Here is a 23,477-nt window from a genome sequence, read left to right as displayed (position 1 = left end):
TTGGAACCCATGCCGTTTCCCTTAGTAGTCTGCTTAGTAAACATTTGTCTAATGACACCCACATGCACTCGGAACCTCAGAGCACACACTCAGCACCAAAAATCACAATAATGATGAAGGAATCATAATTTAAGAATTGATTGTAGGAGACCATTGATTTTACCCTTCTCATTGAAAGCCCATAAATATCTCAGCCAATTCACAATCTATCACTATTTAATATTCTTCAGAGAAAGTAATTCAAATGTTTTAAATAAAGAGCTATTTACGTTTTATACATATTTTCCAGACACCAAACCAAAACATTTCTACAAGCACATAACTGTTTGCTATAAACATAGCAAGCTAACATTTTAATTCCTCTCTCTTTTCTCTATCCTTTTTTCACAGTGTGTTTTGCTTGTCTAGACAGTTCCTTCTGTGCTTCTTTTATATTCTGATGTGCATTAGCACCCTGACTCTTCCGCCATCCCTGAGATGATGTTGTTTTAGCCAAGGAGTGATTCTTTGCTATGCCTCTTTCTATCAAGTCCCAAAAATTCTTTGTAACCGTAGCTTGTGTACTTCTTTCACATAACTTCTTCCCACTGCTCTCTAAAGACTCTTACTGTAATACATTCAGGGGTCAGAGGTACCTGCAACTCCTCCGCCCCACTTCTAGGCCTGCAACGTCTCTTGGGGAACACTTTCCAGTGTTTAACTATTCTACCAGAATATTATTCCTTATAACCAATCTAAATCTCTCACACTGTAGTCTGCAGTTTAAAGACATTTTTTCCTCCTTTTCTAACCTTGGTGGATGTGGAGCACGGTAATTTTCCTCTGCATAATTAGCAGGGGGGAGTTCAAAGTATGTCCCAAGAAACTCTTTTGATATTATTTTTGTTTTCTCTTGGACAATATTGCCTTTTCTATTATTTATCTGCTAGAAAGAGAGACTACGTTAACTTTTGTCTCTACAAATGATGTCCTATTTCTTTTATCCTGTCTGCACAGTTATCTTGTCTAAGCTGATGGTTCCTGTATTAAAAGTCTATGAAGGATCGAAAGATTCACCTTAAAGCTTGGTGAATTGTGGTTGCTAATCCACCCTCCACACAGCATGGTAGTATGGCCAACTCTCCTAAAGATATGTGTGATCTTAATGAGGAAACGGAGAAATCCAAAACAGCTTATTAGCTTAGAGGATTTACGTGTATTACCAGCACATCTGAGGTGTCCAATTAACACTGTGTTCTCATATAATATACCAACCAAGCCCTACTAAAGAGTTCACTCACCTGAGTCTAGAGGTTCAGTCCCAGACAACCCTGGACACTGTACTGGTTTCATGAAATGTCCTCATTAGATGGGAGAAGATTAGAGGATGCACTCCTTGAAGAGCACCATGGAGGATCTATAATCAGGTCTAGAAGCTTTCTTGCCTTACTTCCTCCAACAAGACATGGCTACACAAGAATCCTTTTGGAACAGTGGATCATTCAACTCTCTTCCCTCAACTTGAGGGACAAGGAAAAGTTAACCAGAGCTGGAATTTTCCCCAACAGATTATTTGGAATAGAGTAAGAAGGGACTTTGCTGATGACACCCACAAATTTAAAAAGCAAACAAACCAATAAAAACCCTTCATGGACAGTCAAAGATCTCCTTATAGCTCCTGAGATCCACTAGAATGGACTACATGTTCTATTCACTTGCTGTGTCTTGATCACAATAGCTCTCGAGGATGAGCCCCTGTTGTTATCTATCCATCATCCCAATAAATAACAAGGCCAGTCTGATAGACTTCAGCTTCTGAAAAATAACCTGACTTATCTTCTGCAACTAAGCAAAGAGGTCACTCCCCAGCTTAATGTTACTCTCATGCACCAAACTGCCCACTCACCTTGTTGGGAATGTCCATTCAAGTTAGAAGCCCTGACACCACCACGTCACTTACTCCACCTGATTGGCACTTAAGTCTAAAGTACCAACTGGGACTTCCCTGGTGGCACAGTGGTTAAGAATCCTCCTGCCAACGCAGGGGACATGGGTTCGAGCCCTGGTCCGGGAATATCCCACATACCGCAGAGCAACTAAGCCCACGAGCCACAACTACTGAGCCCACACGCCACAACTACTGAGCCCACGCGCCGTAACTACTGAAGCCCACGCACTGCTCTAGGGCCCATGTCCGTAAACACTGAGCCCGCGTGCTGCACCTACTGAAGTCCGTGCCTACAGCCTGTGCTCCACAACAAGAGAAGCCACCACGATGAGAAGGCCACGCACCACAACAAAGACCCAACGCAGCCAAAAAAAATTTTTTTAATAAAACAATGAAAAATAAAGTACTAGCTGAACACTTACTTAGCAGCCTAATTCCCCTTCATTTTTCAATCCAATGACACATGTAAAAAACTTCTGTACATTTTTATATTTTCATAACCAACCCCAGACATACTGCTTGTCATTTCATAAAAACATTGAGAGAAAAATAAAAGATTTAATGATTTCTCCAAAGTTAATAAAGCAAAGGATGTTCCAATGAAGTAATTATTTCCTACTTACTTGCCACATAGCAATTTATGAGATGTCTAAGGAAACTATACAGACACATATACACACATTTTTTTTTCCATTTAGTTACCGACATTTTTTTTTCCATTCTAGGTACTGGTTTTACAGATGTTATATAAGGAAAAAGTCAACCATTTGGGGCAACCTGATATATTGCTGGTGGCATTTTAAGGTGGTGTATTTTTGCAGAAGGACAACAATTTAAATTATATATACATATATATATTTATATGTATATATACATGTACACACACACATAAACACACACACATATGTATCAAGAGCCCCGAAAATTTGACTCAGTAATTCCATTTCCCAGAATTTACTCTCAAGAAATTATGAGACTTCCACTCAAAAGGTGAGTCACAAAGATGTTCATCATATTTTGTAATTGTAATAACTCAAAATACCAATGATAGGGAGAGATTAATACATTATAGTATAACTACAAGATAAAATAGTTTGCAGCCCTAAAAAATTTTTTTAAATAATATTTGACTCAGGGAAATGCTTATGATTAAAGTTAAGTAAAAGCAACAGATATAAAGCAATGGTTAAAAGGGATACTGATTAAAAAAAAAAAAGATACATGTTCTTTACTCTGCATGAAGATTCTAGGTGGAAAGTCACTCACCCCAATATTAACAATTGCTATCTCTAGGAAGCAGGTTTACAGGGGATTTATAATTTCTTATTTATATTTTTATATACTTCAACTGGTAAATAGTGAATGTGTTTTATTAATTTTAATCACACATTTCTCCACTTCCTTAACCCTTCACACTCTAGGATCCCTGCAACTGTTTATACCTAGATTCTAGGACACTATACATGCAGTTTGTCCAGGACAGTCCCTTCCATTTTTGCTTATTGTCTTGTCTTGTCTACTTCCATATTCAAACGGGTCCTGGTTTACATAATAAATTAACGGTGACCCTATCCTAACTGAGTTTTTAGGATTAGGGATATAAAAGGTTCGAGGAGGGGTAAAAGACTCTAATATACAACCAGTCTTGTGTCTAAAGATATGCTAAAGCTCTATTCCAAGTATAGAGGGAGGGATTGAGAGAGAAAGGCTTCATCTCTATTTATCTGTATTTCTCCATTTCCTAAGAGATTAAAGATAGCTTCTTATCTCCCTTGAATTGTCCTTAACACTAAGGACAGGGACTAGGTGTGACCTAAGCTATCGATACATGATAGCAGTATAGACACCCAGTTATTGATGCTTCTGCAAAACTTGCATTTTTTTTTAACATTGGAAGAATGAGGGCTTTCAAAGCAGAACAAATAATCTCTACTGGTGTGTGGAGCATGGCTGCTTGTTTTAGTGTCTCAAGTTTGTTGTAAATAATCAGATAAATTGCATGCAGTCTCCATTTCCACAGAAATTAGAAAAGTAATTATTATCCTGTATGTTGATACATGGTTTTATTCTCATTCTTCTAGTTTGGCCGAGGAACCTAGAATCCTAGGTTGGTCTAGAAATATATAATTTGTTCTGTTTTCTAGCCAAAGTTAAAGTTAATAGGTTATAGATTAGTATTAATTACTCTAAAACTAAAATCAGTATCTGCAGAAATTTTTCTTCAAAAGGCAACTGGAATTTGTTTGTCTGTTTCCCCTTTTCCGCAGCCCTTTCAGGAGGTAATCTGTGCAACTAATCATTTGGCTAGATCTTCAGAAAAAGTTCTTATTAAAATAAACCAATCCATGAGAGTTTCTTTTGGATTTTTTTATTGCCAGGATGACTATGCAACATGATGGTAGTTTTCCAAATTTTTAAACAAAATAATTTATTTTATTGTTTGTTGCATAGTCTTTTCCAAAAACCCCATGTGTAAAAATAACTAAAGCTGAAACTGCTTAATTTTACCCCTCAAGTCTTTCTCTTCCTTCACCACCCCCTGCCACCCAACCAAGTGCCCTGGCACCTCTCATGAACTCCGAGCTTCAAGATTTGGTGGAGAAATAAATTATGGTTTTCCTCATAGTGGGCTGACTTAACTAACTTCCGAGCTGATTTTTAAAGCATACTGGTCTTGTTAAAGTTCCCAACCAGAGAAATGACTTGAAAAACACTACTGAAGGATATACAATCTCTAAACTAAATCTTGGATCAAGTCAGACTACATGAAGTTCACATACATAGAGCAAATTAGCTTAGCCTTTCATAATAGTGCCTTTGCTGAACAGACATTTAATAATAACTTTTAGACTTTTTCCTAAGGTTGTTTTAAGAAAGAGCATTTGCTTCAAAACGTATTGTTGAAGGAATTGCCTATTAAATCAATACTCATTATTTGTGGGCCCATGTGAAAAATCTCTTTTAAAAATCAGCACTAAGGGGCTTCCCTGGTGGCGCAGTGGCTGAGAGTCCACCTGCCGATGCAGGGGACACGGGTTCGTGCCCTGGTCAGGGAAGATCCCACATGCCGCGGAGCAGCTGGGCCCCTGAGCCATGGCCACTGAGCCTGCGCATCCGGAGCCTGTGCTCTGCAATGGGAGAGGCCACAACAGTGAGAGGCCCGCGTACTGCAAAAAAAAAAAAAAAAAATCAGCACTAAGGAAAAATTCCCCTGAGGAACCTATTTACTTTCTAGTCTGGGATAATGACAGTGACACAATGGATCATATCTCCTTTGTCATCTTGGCTGCCAAGAACCTCAGAGCTCAATCTAAAGCTCAGTGGTAACATAATGTTAGATCCTAGGTCCCATGCTTGGGCTCTGCTGTGCCATAGTGCCAACTTTCTACTTTTATTTACATTTTATTTCTTTCATTATTGGTATTCTAATTGTAAACTCCTTCAAATTCCTGATGCAACAAAAAATGTTCATGAGCCATTAATTAACACTGTAATTGTATGAGTACAAATCTGCAAATCCAGCTAATGGTATTATAATCAAGTCCATCATGTGCACAACCTTATCATTAGGTTTTGTTGGATGGCTTTTGAAAATACCATTTATTTCTTAATTGTCTTCAAAAATATCTCCAAGCTTCCAAGATGATTACCAAAAATGGTTCCATCATAACCTACACACAGTATCTCAAGAATCTGGAATGTAATTAGTCTAGGATTAAAAACCTCAAACTGGGGCTTTCTTACTATCTCCTGACATCTTGAGATTCAATTCCCCTTCAACTATCGTTCTACCCTTTCTAATTTGAAGACCATTCTCCTGTTTTAATGGTAAGACTAATCTCATAAAGATCATTTAGTACTTACTCTGTACCAGGCACTGTTCTAAGTATCTTAGATATAGTACCTCACTAAATGCTCATACCTAGTTTTATCCGGTTTTAGAGAGGAGAACATTACAGCCAAGTGAAATAAACTGTCTTACCCAGTGTCACACAGTAGTAAGTGGCCAAGCCACGATCTGAACCCAGGTGGACTAACTCCAGAATTCATGCTCTTAACCACTCTTCCATACTGTTTCTCTTGAATAAGATGTAAAATAACAAGCTTGAATTCTGCTGTAAGAGACTAAGTAAAATATTAATAAGAAAGTTCCAATAGCTTGACTTATTACATTTTGGAAGGAGGATACCAGGAAGAGTTCTGAAAATAATTTTAATGGCTTCCAGCATTTCATTTCCTTGAGCAGTCTTAAGTGTGAGGCTGCCTGAAGATAAGAATGGGGAAGACATTCTAAAGGTTCCTTCTTACTCAGTCACTATGATTTTTATACTTTTGGATGAAAAGCATTTTATGCAAATCATGGGCAATTCCCAAGCCTCTGTTTTTGTTTTAGTTTTTTTTGCGGTTCACAGGCCTCTCACTGTTGTGGCCTCTCCCATTGCGGAGCACAGGCTCCGGATGCGCAGGCTCAGCGGCCATGGCTCACGGGCCCAGCCGCTCCGCGGCATGTGGGATCTTCCCAGACCGGGGCACGAACCCGTGTCCCCTACATCGGCAGGCAGACTCTCAACCACTGCGCCACCAGGGAAGCCCCAAGCCTCTGTTTCTTCAACTCTAGTCCTGTATAATTTTTGAAAATAAGCAAGTATGGTTACTATAGCAGATGATAAAATATTATTACCATTCAGATGATATTTCTGTGCAAGGGTAGGGGTGGCAATAAAAGGCAATAAAATGGGAGAAGGCCATTCTCAAGAGATAAAACTCTTTTGAACATATTTATTGCAACCAGGGAAAATAGACCAACACCCAAAGGAATCTGGGAAACTTTACACTACATTTAAGCACAAGCACATTTTCTACTTCTTAATTTAAAAAAAGGAAAGGACAGCATTAAAATGCGCATACAAATAAACAAGCCATTTATTTACTCATACTAATTAACATCTCTTGAGATCTCCAGGGTCTCTTAACTTCTCTAGGGCCTCTCTCAAAGGATGTTCTCATGGCAGGAGAACCAATGATTCAAAAACTTGCTGAGTCCAGAGGGAGAAATGTCAGAGAAGAAAAGACACCCTAAAAACAAACATGTTAATTAAAAACATGAGATAAACACCAACATCTTCCACCTCTACCCACTACCACTGGGAGGCCAGGGAATAGTCTTCCTGCTTAAAACTTTTAAAGGGCCAAATTAGTATGAATTCTCTAGAAACAGTTAACATTTGCTCCACGGTCATTACCGCCAAGAAAGGCAGCTCCTAAAATGAGAACTAAAGAGCAGGAGTAGAAATTTCCAATTGCTCAGGTTTAAAATATACAAGACTAAATGAGTGTCACCCCCGCCCCCACTCCACAAAGAGGGTCTGGAAATTCCCTTGGTTACTTCCAGTGGAAGAGAAGGAATAAACTAAGATAGGTGGGAGGCATCCAAGAGGAAATGACCAAGGATGGGAGAAGACCAGTCAGGAACAGAGGGGAGGCTGGGTGAGGCAGTGATTCAGTTATCCACCGGAACGCGGTCTTAGTAGAAATATGGCTCTTGCTGGTTGAGAACTGAAAGTGATGAGGTTCGGGACACATTGCCCCAAAATATAGTATCTTGGCATATTGAATATTTTAAGCTGAAGAAGTTTGAGAAAAGAGCAGAAGCAAGAAGGTTCTCTGACCTTAACCCTCCACCTTCCCTTCTCCCCTGAAGCAGGTCTTAAGACCCTCCTGTGACAGGCACCCTCCCTATACCTGGAGGAAAAATGAACATCCAAGATGCCAACGTGCCAAGTTGGAGACTTTGAGAAGAATCTAAAGGAAACAGCCTCATTAAGTTTCCACATTTTATTATACTTATCTGCTACTCTGTCTTACCATATCTTTCCACAAATGTCCGCTCTTCCTCAAACTTAGCATAACAACACTCAGGTTTACCATTTCTTTGGGTCTTCATTTCCCTATGAAGGCTCCTGAATCACATAAAACTGATATTAAGTAAGTGTGTATGCTTTAGTCCTGTTAATCATTGTTGGTCTTGTTTTCAGACCCAGCCAAGGACCCTAAGAGTCAAGGAAAACTTTTTCCTCTTCTACAGAAGTATGGGGAAGGAGAAAAGGAAAAAATGAAAGTGGAAAGAAAATTTAAGTTGAACAAATTAAGTCAAAGAAAAACTTTTTATGGCACCATTTTGGATTTCTCATTAATTTTCCTTATAATAGATATATATTTTTTTAAGTATCAAAGAAGCAATATTACAAGTTTATGATAATCTTAAGGCATGGTCTTGGGATGTAGACAATGCTGGGATCAGGTCCAAACCCTTTCACTGAGTAGCTGTGTGACCTTGACAAGTTACTTAACGGCACTGATCTGCAAAATGCTGATAATAAGAGTAATTAAATGACTACTATGTTCCATAAATCTATTTTCATATACATATTTGTGAAAAATATAATAGTAAGTTATCTACAATTTTACCTGTGTAAAATAATTTTTCACCTAGCATCATATCAAAGTAGTTTCCACATTGCTAAGACCTCATAAATGTAACTTTCAATGCCTCCCAAATTCTGTCAAGTGGATGCATCACGTCCTATAGGCTTCTTTCAGCTTCTCCTTTCTATAAACTAGGTAGTTATGAACATCTTCATGCTGATGTAGTTTCCCCATATTTTACGTTATTCCTTTAGATGAGAAGAGCTTCTCTATAAAAGAGCACTGATTCGACAAAGGGTATGAACACTATTCTTTAACAACAAGAAAAGGAAGTAGAAATTGAGTTCTGCCCTTACTAATCTAGAGAGGCTGATTACACTAGTATTCCTAATTATCAAGATCTGTAACCAGTTTCAACTGATGACATTTTGTCATCCTTGCAGAGGCTCCTATGATCTTCAAAAACTATCTTGAGTGAATTCCAGATTCTAGATCAATAGTTAATTCATGAATGTTCCCAGCATTCTCACCCTAGCTTCACAGATTAACATACTTGCACATACACAGAGCGAGGCTATCCAATCAATATGAAGTGAAAAACTGCAGCTCAGTGTATTCAGCCAAAATGCAACTATGAGATGCTTGCCATGGCAGCTTGCGTATTATTTAATCGAGATCTTTATGACAACTTTTCCATTATGGTTTTTGATAAGTGCAATCAATAAGAATATGTACACAGATCGATCATCTAACTACTTTGAATTGTCTGGAAACTTGGTTGAAGTGCAAAGAAAACTAAGAACTATAATCAATATAATTGGTAATGCTGGAGGGAAATCAGACTTGGATGTTTTAAGTATGCAGGTGTGACACATGACTTCCCATCTATTCTTTACTGTCCCTGCAGGGCTGCTGGATTAACTTTAAGTCGAAAGTTCACCTGGTATTTTTAAGGAAGCCATCACTTCCCATATTAATATCTGCTCCTTCATATTACTCATAGTTATCTGCAAAGATTACTTCTACCTCCTGTCATATATATAAATCTCATACTAATAGCTTCTTGGGCAAATAACATTGGGAGAGTTTTACTCTGGGTTTAACCATAAACCTTTGAAAGGTCATGATAGGCAAGATAGAAATCAAAAAAAGAATATAAAACCAATTTCTAAGTTTATGAAATACTTGTGTCCATCTGGATTTTGCACAAGATTATCATTTTAAAGCACTTCAAGTTACTCAGTGAGATAGAGAGGCATAATCCCATTTTACAGGTGAAAGAAAAATAAAATATAAAATGTGATTTAACATGCATTTGAGTCTTATTAAGCCATACATGAGAGCATTTTGGAATAGGAAAAAAAATGAACCAAGCAATATATAACTCATTTTTGCAGATACCATGAATGGAGAACATAAGTCAGAGTCCTACATACTCTTACTGAGATAAAAGTCTCCTATCCTGGAAAGAACATTGTATAGTGGAAGATGTCCAGGATTTGGAATTGAAAGTTTCCATGTGGACTCCATAATTCATCTGTGTGACTTTGTCAAGTTCACAGTTATCCTAACCTCTTTGAAGATTACTTGTCTGTAAAACAGGATTATATCTCTTTATCTCACTGTTTTGTAATAATTAATAACATTTGTGAAAGCATTTGTTCAATTATAAAGAAATTCATGAATGCTAATTATGAACGTTGTTTCTTTCACTTTCTCCAAATGTCAGTAGCATTTCCACTTTAGAAATCAATGTTTCCTACATCTTCTCACTGTCCAGCTCTGCGTGGATTGTTCACAAACGTAACACAATTTTCCTTTGCCCCCAACTCCTGCTTTATTCGATGGAGATTAACAAACACCAGTTTTATCCATGCAGTGGATGCTTTCTATGGATTTATAGGTTGAATTGTGAATTCTTTCTATGGATTTGTTTTCCTCAAACATTTCAAAATCACTAGGCACAGAGAGTTAAGATAAAAATTCCAACCTTTAAGGCATTCCCCCATCTGATGAGGAGATATCTAAATAAAAATACATTTACCCAAAAATTTGATCGTGAATAAGTATGCAAGCTAGCACTATGGGCGCCTAGAAAACAAAGCGTTTGAACTTTACCTAGAGGTCTCAGAGGCTTCACAAAGAAGACCCTTAAAGCAGCAGTCCCCAGCATTTTGGGCACCAGGGACCGGTTTCCTGGAAGACAATTTTTCCACGGACGTTGGCGGGGATGGGGGGAATGAATGAGGCTGTTGAGAGGAAGCTCTGCTCGCTCGCCCACCGCTCACCTCCTGCTGTGCAGCCTGGATCCTAACAGGCCACGGACCCATACTGGTCCCTGGCCCGGGGGTTGGGGACCCCTGCCTTAAAGGATGAGTCCCGAATGTTCCCATTCAAAATGGCCTTGTCACACTATTTCAGAATATTTCATGATTAGAAATAATTATGTGAATTTAAACAATCTCTACCCTCATAAAGGCTAAAGGTCTTTAAGCTTAAGTCTCCTAAAAAGCACATGTTGCCACCTACACCAAGGACTACCAGGAAAGAGGCAATAGGCATTTGTACAGAGTTAAACATTCCTCCACCAAAGGAGGCAAAGTGATATCTGTAGCCTGGGCTTTAAGACTAGACAGAGCCACTTTTATGCGCTCTCTTCACAGGTTTTACATTTTGACCTCGGATTTTCAAGTGCCGCCTTTTCTGATACAGTCAAACCTCACAACTACATTCCTCCCTCATTTCATTTCTCCTCAAAGGCAAAACGGTGAAATATGAAGTGACGTGTTATTTTGTGGTAAACAGTTACACACAGAGAGAAAAGTGAGGGCAAAGTACATGCACATCCTAACAAACCTGTGTACCAACCACCCAGGTCACAGACATCACCCCAGAACTACCCCTAATACCCTTTCATAAGACCTTCCCCTCTCTCTAGAGCAATAGTTATCCTGACTTTATGGTAATTACTTCCTTGTATATATTTATAGCTTCATCAGCTTGTTATGCATCCCTAAACACTGTAGTTCAGTTTTGCTTTTGAATTTTCTATAATTGTAAATCATGAGAAAAATGAACAGACCAGACAGATAAGTTCCATACTGAGATGCTTTCGTGATGCTATAAAGTGCCAGTTTCCTTCCATTTCACCCCATCATGTTCTCCAAGCAGACTGATGTCAGAACTTATTGTCTGGGGCATAGCACATAAATAGCTTGTAGAGTTTTAAAACAGTAAAAGAGGATGGTTTTAGAGGGGAAAAAATGACTAAACAGAGCCAGTCTTAACATCTAACCTTCAGGTTGTACAACTTTGGGAAACTGATGTAACCTCACTGAAGTTGAGTTTTGCCATCAGAAAAACAGGAGAATAATGGTGAGGGGCTAGCAAGGTGCCTGGCATATCACAGGTTCTGGCTAAACATGTGTACCTTTCAGCCAAAGCCACCAGAGGTCGACTCTAGCATTACACTGACTACCTTCCTCCTTCCTCTACTGTAAGCTCCCTGTGGAACAGCACCCGCTTCCTACTCATCTTTGTATTCTAGTGGCTGGTGTTAGGGGTGATGCCCCACTCTTTGGGGATTAGCATGTCATCACCACTTGAATAGGGACAGTACAGCTATTTCCAAGAGCGATGGATACTACTGTGGGGCATATGCCAAGCAATATAGCAATAAAATGAATATTAATATGACATTATTAATTTTTTATTTGTTCAGCAAGTACTTGTTAGCAACTACCGCATGCTAGATACTTTTTCAAATGCTGGGGATATAGCAGCAAACAAAACGGACAAAATTCCTTGCCTTCATGAATCTTACATCCTAATGCAGGAAATGGACAATAAATATTGAATAAATAAGATAAGCAAAATATATAGTTTCTGAGATAGTTGTAAGTGCTATGAAAAATGTGGAATGGTCAAGATCTTGGGGAGTTGGAAGCTTTACTGAGAAAGTGACACTTAATTTTTCATTAAAAGAGGTGAAAAAGGAAACTTTGAATAGAGCTATAATCACATAAAGTAACCTCCCCCTTCCTCAGCATTTTAGTTTATTTGTCCCTATGGAAATGAGATAGTGGAGACACACAGTGAATGTGAATGAAATGTTACACCACACACACCACAATTCACCTAACAAAGGTGTATATTTCACTTTATTTAATAAAAATAGATGAAAAAGATTCTATTCTTTCCTTCTCCAAATGGAAGAAGCAACCACACACACACGCACGCACACACACACAGTGTTGCAGTGTCTAGGGACCTAAAATACACTAATTTTCAAAATCTGATAATCCGGTTCCCATAGCAACCATAAATCAGTCTTTTGAGGGACACATAGGAAGGATATTCTGGCTGGAAACAACATTCTTTGACCACTGAGAAAAATGAAAACAAAGACCAATCATAACAAACCAAGATGGCATTTTTTTTTAAAGGTCCTAAGTTTCTTCTCTTTGACTGTTAATGCTAAAGCAGGCAGGTGTCCATCCGCATGCTCAGGAAATCTTGAATTCCAAGGAGGCGCAGAGCGGTGCCGCCTGGCCAGCTGCCAGGGAGCCTCCGGAGGCACTGTGATTGCCTATCGACTGTGCGCCAGCCTCCTGTCCTCATGGGGTGGTCAGTGGTGAGCTTGTACCAGGCACTGGCCATGCTCCTCGGGGCAATCCCATTTCCTGACAAATGCAGTGAGATGCATTTTCACAGCACCCTTCATCTCTTTCAGAATTCAAATGCACATCAACAGAGCTGTATTTCCACACACTCCACTGCAAATAATTGCTAGAAAGCCTTCACGCAAGATTCGAGTCTCTCCGGATTTGCTCAGGAACAACTAACTCTACTAAGGCAATGTGAGTGTCTCCTGCTATGTTACCCCAAACAAAATACTGGAAACTTCAAACATTTGTTAGTATTCACCAACTGGCAATAAAAATGAAATGGACAAAATCAGGGCTAACATGGCTAGAACAGCATCTAGGACTTACCCGGTTTGCTTTGGCCAGTCACAAACAGCACTTTGTAGTTCTTTATTGTTAAGCATAGAATTTACCCAATTCACTGGGTTTAAAAGAGCATTCATCAAAGGAAAGTTAGAGTTCAATCTAATTTTTTCAAACACTCCCTTCTAAAATTCCTTGACACAAATTCATTGAGTTCTCTCCAGGGATATACCTTCTGCATCTCTTCATTAGCTTTCCAGCTGCTGTCCTCTGAGATGTATCCCTTTGAAAATTCAGTTCATTTCCATTATATCATGATGATCCTTCTCAAGTGAGCCTCCTTGCAGGAATTTTCAAGGAATTGCTCATCCCAGCATCTCCTGTTCTTTAACAAACTGATTTCTTCTTCCAGTCCACTCCTTTCTCCATTCATATTTCCAGTGCAGTAGTCTCATCAACAGGTAACTTCCCAACAGACCACCCTGATTCTAGTTTCTCCCTTGTCTTCTCTGTGCCCGAATCCATCTTACATATGGTCCTCAGAGTCCTTTCCCACAAATCCCATTTTATCTCTGCATTCTGAGAACAGCAGCCTCCGGGGGCACCCTTCTCCCACTACTGCCCTTAGAGAGCAGGAGACAGAAGATCAGCGTCACTGTTGCCCGATATCACTTAATTAGTTGGACGAAGAGCACCCTCCATATTCTAGCCTAACCAAACTTCTCTCAGGTTCTGGAAAGTACCAGACTCTTTTGTAACTCCACACACGCTGGTTCCTTTACTTTGAAAGCTCTTCCCCCTGCTCCCTGCACCTGGCTAATCCCAACCTATCTTCCAGCTCAGTCTTGCCATCACTTCCTCAGGGAGATGCCCTGACCTCTCTGCGCAGAATTGTGGGCCTCTACTCTCCCTACAGGAGCGTGACTATTTGTTTCAGTGCTGGTCTCCCTCATAGGAATGCAAGCTTTTGGGGGCATGCACTCCACCTCTCCTGACCCTATTGCCATCCCAGCCCATAGCATATTGTCTGACACACAGTAGGTGCTCAATGCATAGTTCTGAATGAATGAATGAAATAAGTAAGCTTTCTGTTATCTAGCTTCATGTTCTTTCCAATACACTGTTGTGCCTTTGAAAGAGAAAGTATCCAAATGAAAGGTGTTACCAGTGGTCATGTAGGGAAGAGCTTGGTCAGCATGACTGCAGGGGGCGTTTCCTCACTCAGGAGGCTCCCTGCATGGTGGTCTGACCTGCTGAAGAAACTCCTGAGATGATCTCATATACTTCAGGTCAACACCCAGGGGTCTTACTACCCCTAACATAGATCAGTACTCTCAGGAGAGGTTCTTAGCCATGAGAAGGCAGAGTCCCTGCAGTGCCTTACTTCATCGTCAGCCGGAACACAAGGATGTTAGAGTTCTGGCCATCTACCTTCATACACAGCCTAAGACCAGAGTTCCTTGAGAGTATACTCAGCTTACGACGCAGTGCCAGACACAGAAAATACTGAGGGAAATCTGATGAATAAATAAAGGGTTCCTTTAATTCAGTGCTCAGTCCTCTCCCCTGTCCTAGTTCTTTCTTAACTAATATAAAATGTTTTAGATTCACCCATACTTTACTTCTGTTTTTAAACATTTTAATTAATTAATTAATTTATTTATTTGGGGCTGTGCTGGGTCTTCGTTGTTGCACATGGGCTTTCTCTAGTTGCGGCGAGCGGGGGCTACTCTTCATTGCGGTGCGTGGGCTTCTCATTGGGGTGGCTTCTCTCGTTGTGGAGCACGGGCTCTAGAGCGCAAGCTCAGTAGTTGTGGCGCACGGGCTTAGTTGCTCCGAGGCATGTGGCATCTTCCCGGACCATGGCTCAGACCAGTGTCCCCTGCATTGGCAGGTGGATGCTTAACCACTGCTCAACCAGGGAAGTCCCCTCACCCATACTTTAAAACAACCATAAATATTCACTCGACTCTCTATCTCCCCCTGACTACCATCCTTATTCTTTGGCTTCAATCAAGAAACCCTTAGAAACCCTTAGAAAAGTGGTCTCCACTTGCTCACTCCACTCTCAGCTTCCATTCATTCCTCAGGCCAGGATCAGGATCTGGACCCCAACACACCAAGGCCACCAGCAAACTCTTGTAACAAAAAAACAAAGGACACTTTCTAGCTCTTACGTGGCTTGTCTTTCTTGTAACATTAATACAACTCATCTTCCTCTGGTCCATCTTAATTTTTATGACCCCCTCCCCCCTCACAGATGTGCTCCCCTACCCTTCTGACAATACCTATTCTGTATTCTTCACTAACTCTTTTTATTTTTATTTTTTTAGCCAAATTTCCCTTAATCAGTATAATGTTAGAGTAAAGCCACAGCTATCAATTTTTTTTTACTACAAGCTAGTCTACTACATATACTTTAATATATTAACTCTTTATGACTCACAACTACCCTATGACTGAAATATGTGTCATCTCCATATTATGGATGAGGAAACTGAAGGACAGAGAGAATAGGTAACTTGCCCTTGTAACTGGTGGAACTAGGATTTGAACCCAGAGGCAGAGCCCACACCCTTATTCTATGCTGATCCTTCCAATGATGGTGGTCCTCTAGGACGCCTCTGAATCCATAGACACTTCCTGAGTGAGCCTACCCCACTCCCTGGTTTCACACTTCTATTCCCAGACAACCCCAAATCTATTGTTCTAGTCCACAGCTGTCTCTCAGCTCAAGATCCACACATCCAGCTGCCTGCTGAGTACATTCAAAACAAACTCATCATCTTTGACCTGCCCTCTCAATCTGCTTCATTCTCTGCATTCTTCACTTGTAGAAGACACCACAGGGTACCCAGTCACCTACCCTGGAGATGATGATGTCACCCTCTCTCCCACCCACTCCCTTGCCTCCCACATCCAACAATCAGCAAGTTAATCAGTTCAACTACTTTCTCTCCAGCATCTTAGTTCAGATCCTGATCGTTTCTTATCACAACTGAGAGCCTCTTCATACAGCTGCCAGAGTGACTTCTCAAAACCACAGCTGTTCTTCTCAAGGCTCCACTGACAATATACTCAGTGACTTCTCATTCCTTTAGGATAAAATTCCAACTCCTCAGCATGGCATACAATGCCTCTTTGATAGGCCATGGCCAATTCTTAAGCTTTGTTCTGCCTTAGATCCTAATCTCTATGACCCTAAACACAGCATGTTTGTTCTGTAGTCCCCAAAACCTTTTATACATGCGGTCCCTCTACCTGAAACATTCTTCATCACTCTCCTTCCCCTCATCACTCACCTACCTTCTCACTCTCAAGACACTTCACGCAGGCATCTCTATGGCCAAAAAAGCTTGACCATGTGCTTCTATAGTCCCCAAGCTCACTTCTCTCCTTGCACCTATCATACTGAATGGCAATTACCTTCTTATTTGCTTGTTTTCATCATTAGACTGGACTTCTCTGAGTACAGAGGAAACATCCTATACCTCTTTGCATTAAATAAGCATCTAACACAAGGACCCACACAAAGTAGGTGCTCGATAAATCTTTGTCTAATGAAATAGCAAATGAAAACACAGTTTTTGGAAGCTGGTCCTGCCCCTCCCCCTGAATTAAGTAGGCTGATGGGTACAAAGCTAACTGCAGCTCAAGTGAAAGAAGCAGATGGCTTTAAATTACATCAGCTCCAGCCAGGGAATGTATACTCTTCCTTTCAAAACACTCTTAAATTATCACTCTCATTATTGATCATTTTTTCTTTACTGAAAAAAAAGGGTTACTTTAAAAGGTTTAATCTAAATAGAGGAGAACAATGAGAGCTCTGTGGCATGAAGATAACTCAAGTACATCAGTGCTTCACTGATATAGCATAATTAAGAAATGAACTGATTCACATGAAATAATTTTCTGGATTAATATGCATTTTTCCTTAAAGCATCAAATAAATGTTTCAGGTTCTTTTTAAATCCTTTCTGGAAGAAAATCCTTCTCAAATATATTATATACCTTTCTACTTTCATAATCAAAGAACATTTTAAAAAATGCTCACACGATAGCGAGGACAATATTAAAAAGTAAGGCATGGTCCCATTTTGTTAAAACATAAACATACATATTTATATTTACATTTGTATTTATATTGTGTAGCTTTTTCAAAATGTTAACAGTGGATATCTCTGGTTGCGAGATTATGAAAGATTTTTATTTTGTTACCTCATCTGTAGATTCTAATCTTTTCTCCATAAAATGTATACGTTCTATAATAAAATTAGAGACTTGTCAAAAAAATTAGGACTATATTGAACTTAACATTTTATTGATAAGATAAATCTACCATGATCAAGTTCCATATTTACTCATTGGTATACTTAATAAAGTGAACAGGATGCCTTACCTAACCAATCCAGAATATAATGCTTTCAGAGATCTTGAGAATATATTCTAGTTTTCTTCAGCTCCTCTTACTATCAGTCTACAGCCATATCTTCTTTTTTGCTATCAGTTGCTGCTTCTAGAAGTCCTCGCTTCCTCTTTTCAAATATGTTATTTGTAAACCTGCTAAAGTCATTTGAAAAATAGAGTGATTCTTATTTGAGAACTTGAAGTTTAAAATCCAGCATTTTCTGAATAGAGACTTTGTGACATCAGTTTGCACTTTTTATTTACTGTACTAGTTAAGCATACGTTTGGGCTTTGGAACGCAGTTCAGTTTCTAGCTCCAGAGCAACTAGCTATGTGACCTTGGACAAGCTACTCGACTTTTCTGAGCCTCAGTGTTCTCATCTGTAACTAGGGAGAGCAATACAATTGCGTATGTTTTTTGTAAAAGCTAAATGAGATGATGAGGTAAAGTACCTCACAGAGTTTAAAACAATAACAAGTACCCAATATGGGTTAGCTATTGATATTCGTGTTACTATTATTATTTACTTCCTGATTCTCAATTATTTTCCAGGCAGATAGGCGGCCAGAAAATTGAGGTCTAGGTAAGCAAAATAGTTCTACCTGTAACCAACTGGTTACAGAAGTAAGAGTAACCTAAAAGTCAAGTCAGGTTAATCTCATCCTTTGGAGTAGGAAAAAATGCAATAAATTTGTTAAAGTATTTAGCAATTTACAGCTAGTAGATTAAATGTTAAGACTGTAACTCTGAGTTAGTAACTATAGGTCTGAAGAAGCCATGTTTATGGCCTACTTGTTCCTGAATATGGTTATGTCAGTTAATCGTGAGCCAGATTACAAGATTGGAGCCAATGAGGTGAAGCTACCTCTTCCCCCTTGCTCTGGGATGCTTCCAGAACCTTAAACGGTGGACACTGCCTGCATCTTTTTTTTGGACCATCAATGGAATAAATCATAGCAACCCAGATAGATCACACAATGACATGTTTTTAATGAAATACAAATGAACCATAAAGGTTCTTATCAGAAATAATTTTGTGGCACTGGTGGCCTCAACAGTAGTCTTACGAAGTTGTCTTCAAGTGGCTCTGGTCAGTAATATATGTCAGGTCAGAAAACTATTTCAGAAGCAAGTTGAATTTTTTTAAGTATTTATCCTGAGAAAAAAGTAATAGATGTTCATTATAGAAAAACTGGCAAAAACTGAGAACTGTAGATGAGGGGATAAAAATTATCCATAATTCACCACCAAGAGATAAAACACTATTAAAACATTTTGATGCATTTCCCTCCTTTGTGCTTATTGTCTTTATATTTATACATTTCTGTATAAAATTATGTTGTTACAGACATTTGTATCCTGCTTCTTTTTTGACTTGTTATAATATAAGCGTTTTATAGAACGTTAAAATTCCTTGCAAACATCGTTTTTAATAGCTGCATAAATGTTCCATCGTAATGGATATACCATAATTTACCTTACTGTTTCCTCGCTGTTGGACATTTAGGCCATTTCCAATTTTTTTGCTAACACACAGAAATTTTAAAGATGGTTTTCAAAAGAAAACAAGTTTCATTTCGTAGGCAAATGAAGTACACAATGAAACAGACAGTGATGATATGTTCGTGTAATAGATTCACTGCTAGCCTCTGGTTCAATCAGAATAGGCATTTATCTTTCCTTCAAGCAATAATTAATTTTAATTCAGACTTTCCATTCCTAGCTGCTTTCTCACAAATATGTTTTCCATCTCACACAACTGCAAAGACTCAGCCATAAAGCTCACATTTTTGACAGCTGGCATTTAATTTGTCTGTAGGTCAAAAGCCCTACTATCTCTTGTTGCCACACTGAACAGAAGCAGGAAGCCTCACCTGCAATCCTGCCCATGTGTAGCCCTCCTCCTCTGTGAGACTATTTACCTCCTCTTCATGTTCAATTCTTGGCCAGTCTGTCAGATGTAAAAGTGTCTTCCTTGGGCTTCTGGGGTCCTTTAGAATTAACTTTTCTTCCAGGCCCTTAGGCTCTCCTGAAGTGTCTGTCTCCATGGGGACCAGAACTCCCTACCAAGGGACTCTACCCCACCTTAAGAGGACCCCTACTTTCTTCAGAATAGGCTTCTTTCCTGCTATGCTAGAAAGTCATGGCAGAAACATAAGTGCCCCACCTACGCTACCAGATGAAGAGCTTAAACTCTGAGATAATTGAAGTAGTCACAGCAAGAAGCAAAGCCTTGGGGAGGCCATTAATAATGCAACATGTGGTCATGCAGATTCTACATACAGAAGAGAATATCACAAGCATATTTAATTTGAAATGCAAGGACTACAGCAAAGTGAGTTAGGAATTTTGGTTGACTTTCCTTGGAAACTAAGAGCTCACCAGTTTCTAAACAGCTATGGATCTATCACAAATGCAATCTCAAAAATATAGCGGCTTGTTGGAGTCAAAATAAGGACTTCACAGGGCTTCCCTGGTGGCGCAGTGGTTGAGAGTCAGCCTGCCGATGCAGGGGACATGGGTTCGTGCCCCAGTCTGGGAAGATCCCACATGCCGCAGAGCGGCTGGGCCCGTGAGCCATGGCCGCTGAGCCTGCCCGTCAGGAGCCTGTGCTCCGCAACGGGAGAGGCCGTATGGTGAGAGGCCCACGTACTGCAAAATAAATAAATAAATAAATAAGGACTTCACAGAACAAAATAAAATTTATGAAGAAAGTGAAATAGGAAAGTTTGTGAGGCAGAGGAGAGCAAAAGACTTCGAAGTCCACTTCTATTAATATTAATCTGGTACTAGGGAGTCCAGCAGACTGATCCTAACCAGACCGCCTTACCTTTCAAAAGACCAGTTCACCCTCTGGAATTAGACATCATAAAAAGTAGCCAAGACCTTTCAAAAGACCAGTTCACCCTCTGGAATTAGACATCATAAAAAGTAACCAAGAGTAGGACCAAAGAAGTTTTATCCTTACTTTACAGAGAATAAAATTGGACTGAATAAAATATCTAAATTGTAGAAATGGGTTTTGTTTTGCCTTATCGCTATCCCTAAATAATGATTTTTCAACATTAGAGGCATGGTACAACTGCACAGAGTTTGTTGTTCAGATGAAATAAAATGAAACAATATACAAAACGCTTGTCATGTTGCCTGGCATGGAGATCCTGCTCAATGGATTCCACTGATTCTGCTTCTTTCATACAGAAGCAATGGGCTTAAGAGAATAACAATAAAACTCATTTTCATGCATTACCCTTAAAGGACTATCTAATCTCTATTTTCTGATTATTAAAATGGGAAATTTTTTTTTCTTTCTTTCTTTCTTTCTTTCTTTCTTTTAATTTTTGGCCACACCATGCAGCATGCAGGATCCTATTTCCCTGACCAGGGATTGAACCCATGTCCCCCACATTGGGAGTATGGAGTCTTAACCACTGGACCACCAGGAAGTCCCTGGGAACATTTTTCAATGATAAAATCTGCTAACTTTTTTTTTTTACTTTTGACAAGGTATGTTATAAAATGTTGGGATTTCAGATAAAAAACATCCATTAACATTATGATAATGTTCTTTTTTACTCTGGGGAACAGAAGAAGCTGAACCTTCCTTCTTTACATCACCCAACATTCAGAATTTAAACAAACAAAAATAGGTGGGTACTTCTTTGCTTAAAAGCAATTCCTCATTTTATAAAAGAATGGTATGAATAAAAAAACTTCTAAAAATTTAAATTATTCTGTGAAAATCAGTATGTTCTTCAAATATCATATTTAGAAATATAGGTTAGAAGTATCTGAATTTCTTGAGCCCAAATTGCTTTGGAGTTCAGAATTTTTCAGATTTTAGAAAAGCAGTATGGTACATATGTGCCCAGAAGTGTCTAGAGTCACACCCTAAACAAACCCATTAATATTTATTTAAAGAAACTTGAGGATTCTCATATTGAATAAAATAAAGTCTATAATTAGACTCACATCAGCTCGGTGTAGGTTTTGCCACCAAATTAGTTTGTGACGAATAACAGCAACAACCAAAAAAGTACCTGCCAATATTTAGAGCTTTTTGGATTTCAAAATTATGGATAAGAGATAATGAAACTATTTTTTATTTCAACATACACTGTCAGGTAAACCAGTCTAGAGTGTAAATGTAAGATGGGTAAGTAATTTAAGACATAAAAAGGGCAGCTTGTGTGCTGATATCATACAGAGAAAATCTACTGGAAATAGAAATAACTTTTAGGAAAACTACGAGACAAAAAAGAAATGGTGAAACCGAAGCAAGTACCTCCTAAAGCAAAAGAATTTCAAGAGCCTCTAGTGCAGATCTGGTCTGTAAAAGTACCACCTTGGCATAAGATTTCTTAAACTCTACTCTGGTCATTACTTACCACCACTAACCAAAATCTTCTGGCAATGAGTCTGAAGTCGTTTTTTTTTTTTTTTATTTTTTTTTTATAAACAACCGAAATTTATTTCCTACAGTCCTGGAGGCTGGAAGTCCAAGGTCAGGGTGGCAGCACGGTCTGGTGAGGGCCCTTTTCCAGGCTGCAGACTTCTTGTAAAGACATTTTTTTTTTTTTTTGCGGTACACGGGCCTCTCACTGTTGTGGCCTCTCCCGTTGCAGAACACAGGCTCCGGACGCGCAGGCTCAGCGGCCATGGCTCATGGGCCCAGCCGCTCCGCGGCACGTGGGATCTTCCCAGCCCGGGGCACGAACCCTCGTCCCCTGCATCGGCAGGTGGACTCTCAACCACTGCGCCACCAGGGAAGCCCTCGTGAAGCCATTTTTTTTTTTTTCCTTTATAACAAATTTAATCAGTTATACATATACATATGTTCCCATATCCCCTCCCTTTTGTGTCTCCCTCCCACCCTCCCTATCCCACCCCTCCAGGCGGTCACAAAGCACCGAGCTGATCTCCCTGTGCTATGCGGCTGCTTTCCACTAGCTATCTACCTTACGTTTGGTAGTGTATATATGTCCATGCAGCTCTTTCACTTTGTCACAGCTTACACTTCCCCCTCCCCATATCCTCAAGTCCATTCTCTAGTAGGTCTGTGTCTTTATTCCTGTCTTACCCCTATGTTCTTCATGACATTTTTTTTCTTAAATTCCATATATATGTGTCAGCATACAGTATTTGTCTTTCTCTTTCTGACTTACTTCACTCTGTATGACAGACTCTAGCTCCATCCACCTCATTACAAATAGCTCAATTTCATTTCTTTTTATGGCTGAGTAATATTCCATTGTATATATGTGCCACATCTTCTTTATCCATTCATCCGATGATGGACACTTAGGTTGTTTCCATCTCCGGGCTATTGTAAATAGGGCTGCTATGAACATTTTGGTACATGTCTCTTTTTGAATTATGGTTTTCTCAGGGTATATGCCCAGTAGTGGGATTGCTGGGTCAGATGGTAGTTCTATTTGTAGTGTTTTAAGGAACCTCAATACCGTTCTCCATAGTGGCTGTACCAATTCACATTCCCACCAGCAGTGCAAGAGTGTTCCTTTTTTTCCACACCCTCTCCAGCATTTATTGTTTCTAGATTTTTTGATGACGGCCATTCTGACTGGTGTGAGATGATATCTCATTGTAGTTTTGATTTGCATTTCTCTAATGAGCAAAGATGTTGAGCATCCTTTCATGTGTTTGTTGGCAGTCTGTATATCTTCTGTGGAGAAATGTCTATTTAGGTCTTCTGCCCATTTTTGGATTGGGTTGTTTGTTTTTTTGTTATTGAGCTGCATGAGCTGCT

The 23,477-nt window shown here is 39.4% G+C and overlaps 1 protein-coding gene across 1 annotated transcript in view; it reads right to left on the bottom strand.

Annotated features, from left to right (window-relative positions):
• LOC308617943 (EGF-like and EMI domain-containing protein 1) overlaps positions 1 to 19,758 on the bottom strand; it is a gene marked incomplete at its 5' end in the record, with an annotated part of 564,371 nt that extends 544,613 nt beyond the window's left edge. The window contains 2 exon segments of the mRNA XM_081235347.1: positions 5,910 to 6,052; positions 19,585 to 19,758. Of these exon segments, the coding sequence (XP_081091473.1) occupies positions 5,910 to 6,052; positions 19,585 to 19,758 (317 nt within the window).
• Positions 19,759 to 23,477: the final 3,719 nt, after the last annotated feature.

The sequence above is a fragment of the Mesoplodon bidens genome (genome assembly GCF_964165515.1).
Source record: "Mesoplodon bidens genome assembly, chromosome: 5".
In the NCBI taxonomy this organism is placed as follows: Eukaryota; Metazoa; Chordata; class Mammalia; order Artiodactyla; family Ziphiidae; genus Mesoplodon; species Mesoplodon bidens.
The sequence above is the reverse complement of the archived record's forward strand: the minus strand, read 5'-3'. Positions and strand labels throughout refer to the sequence as shown.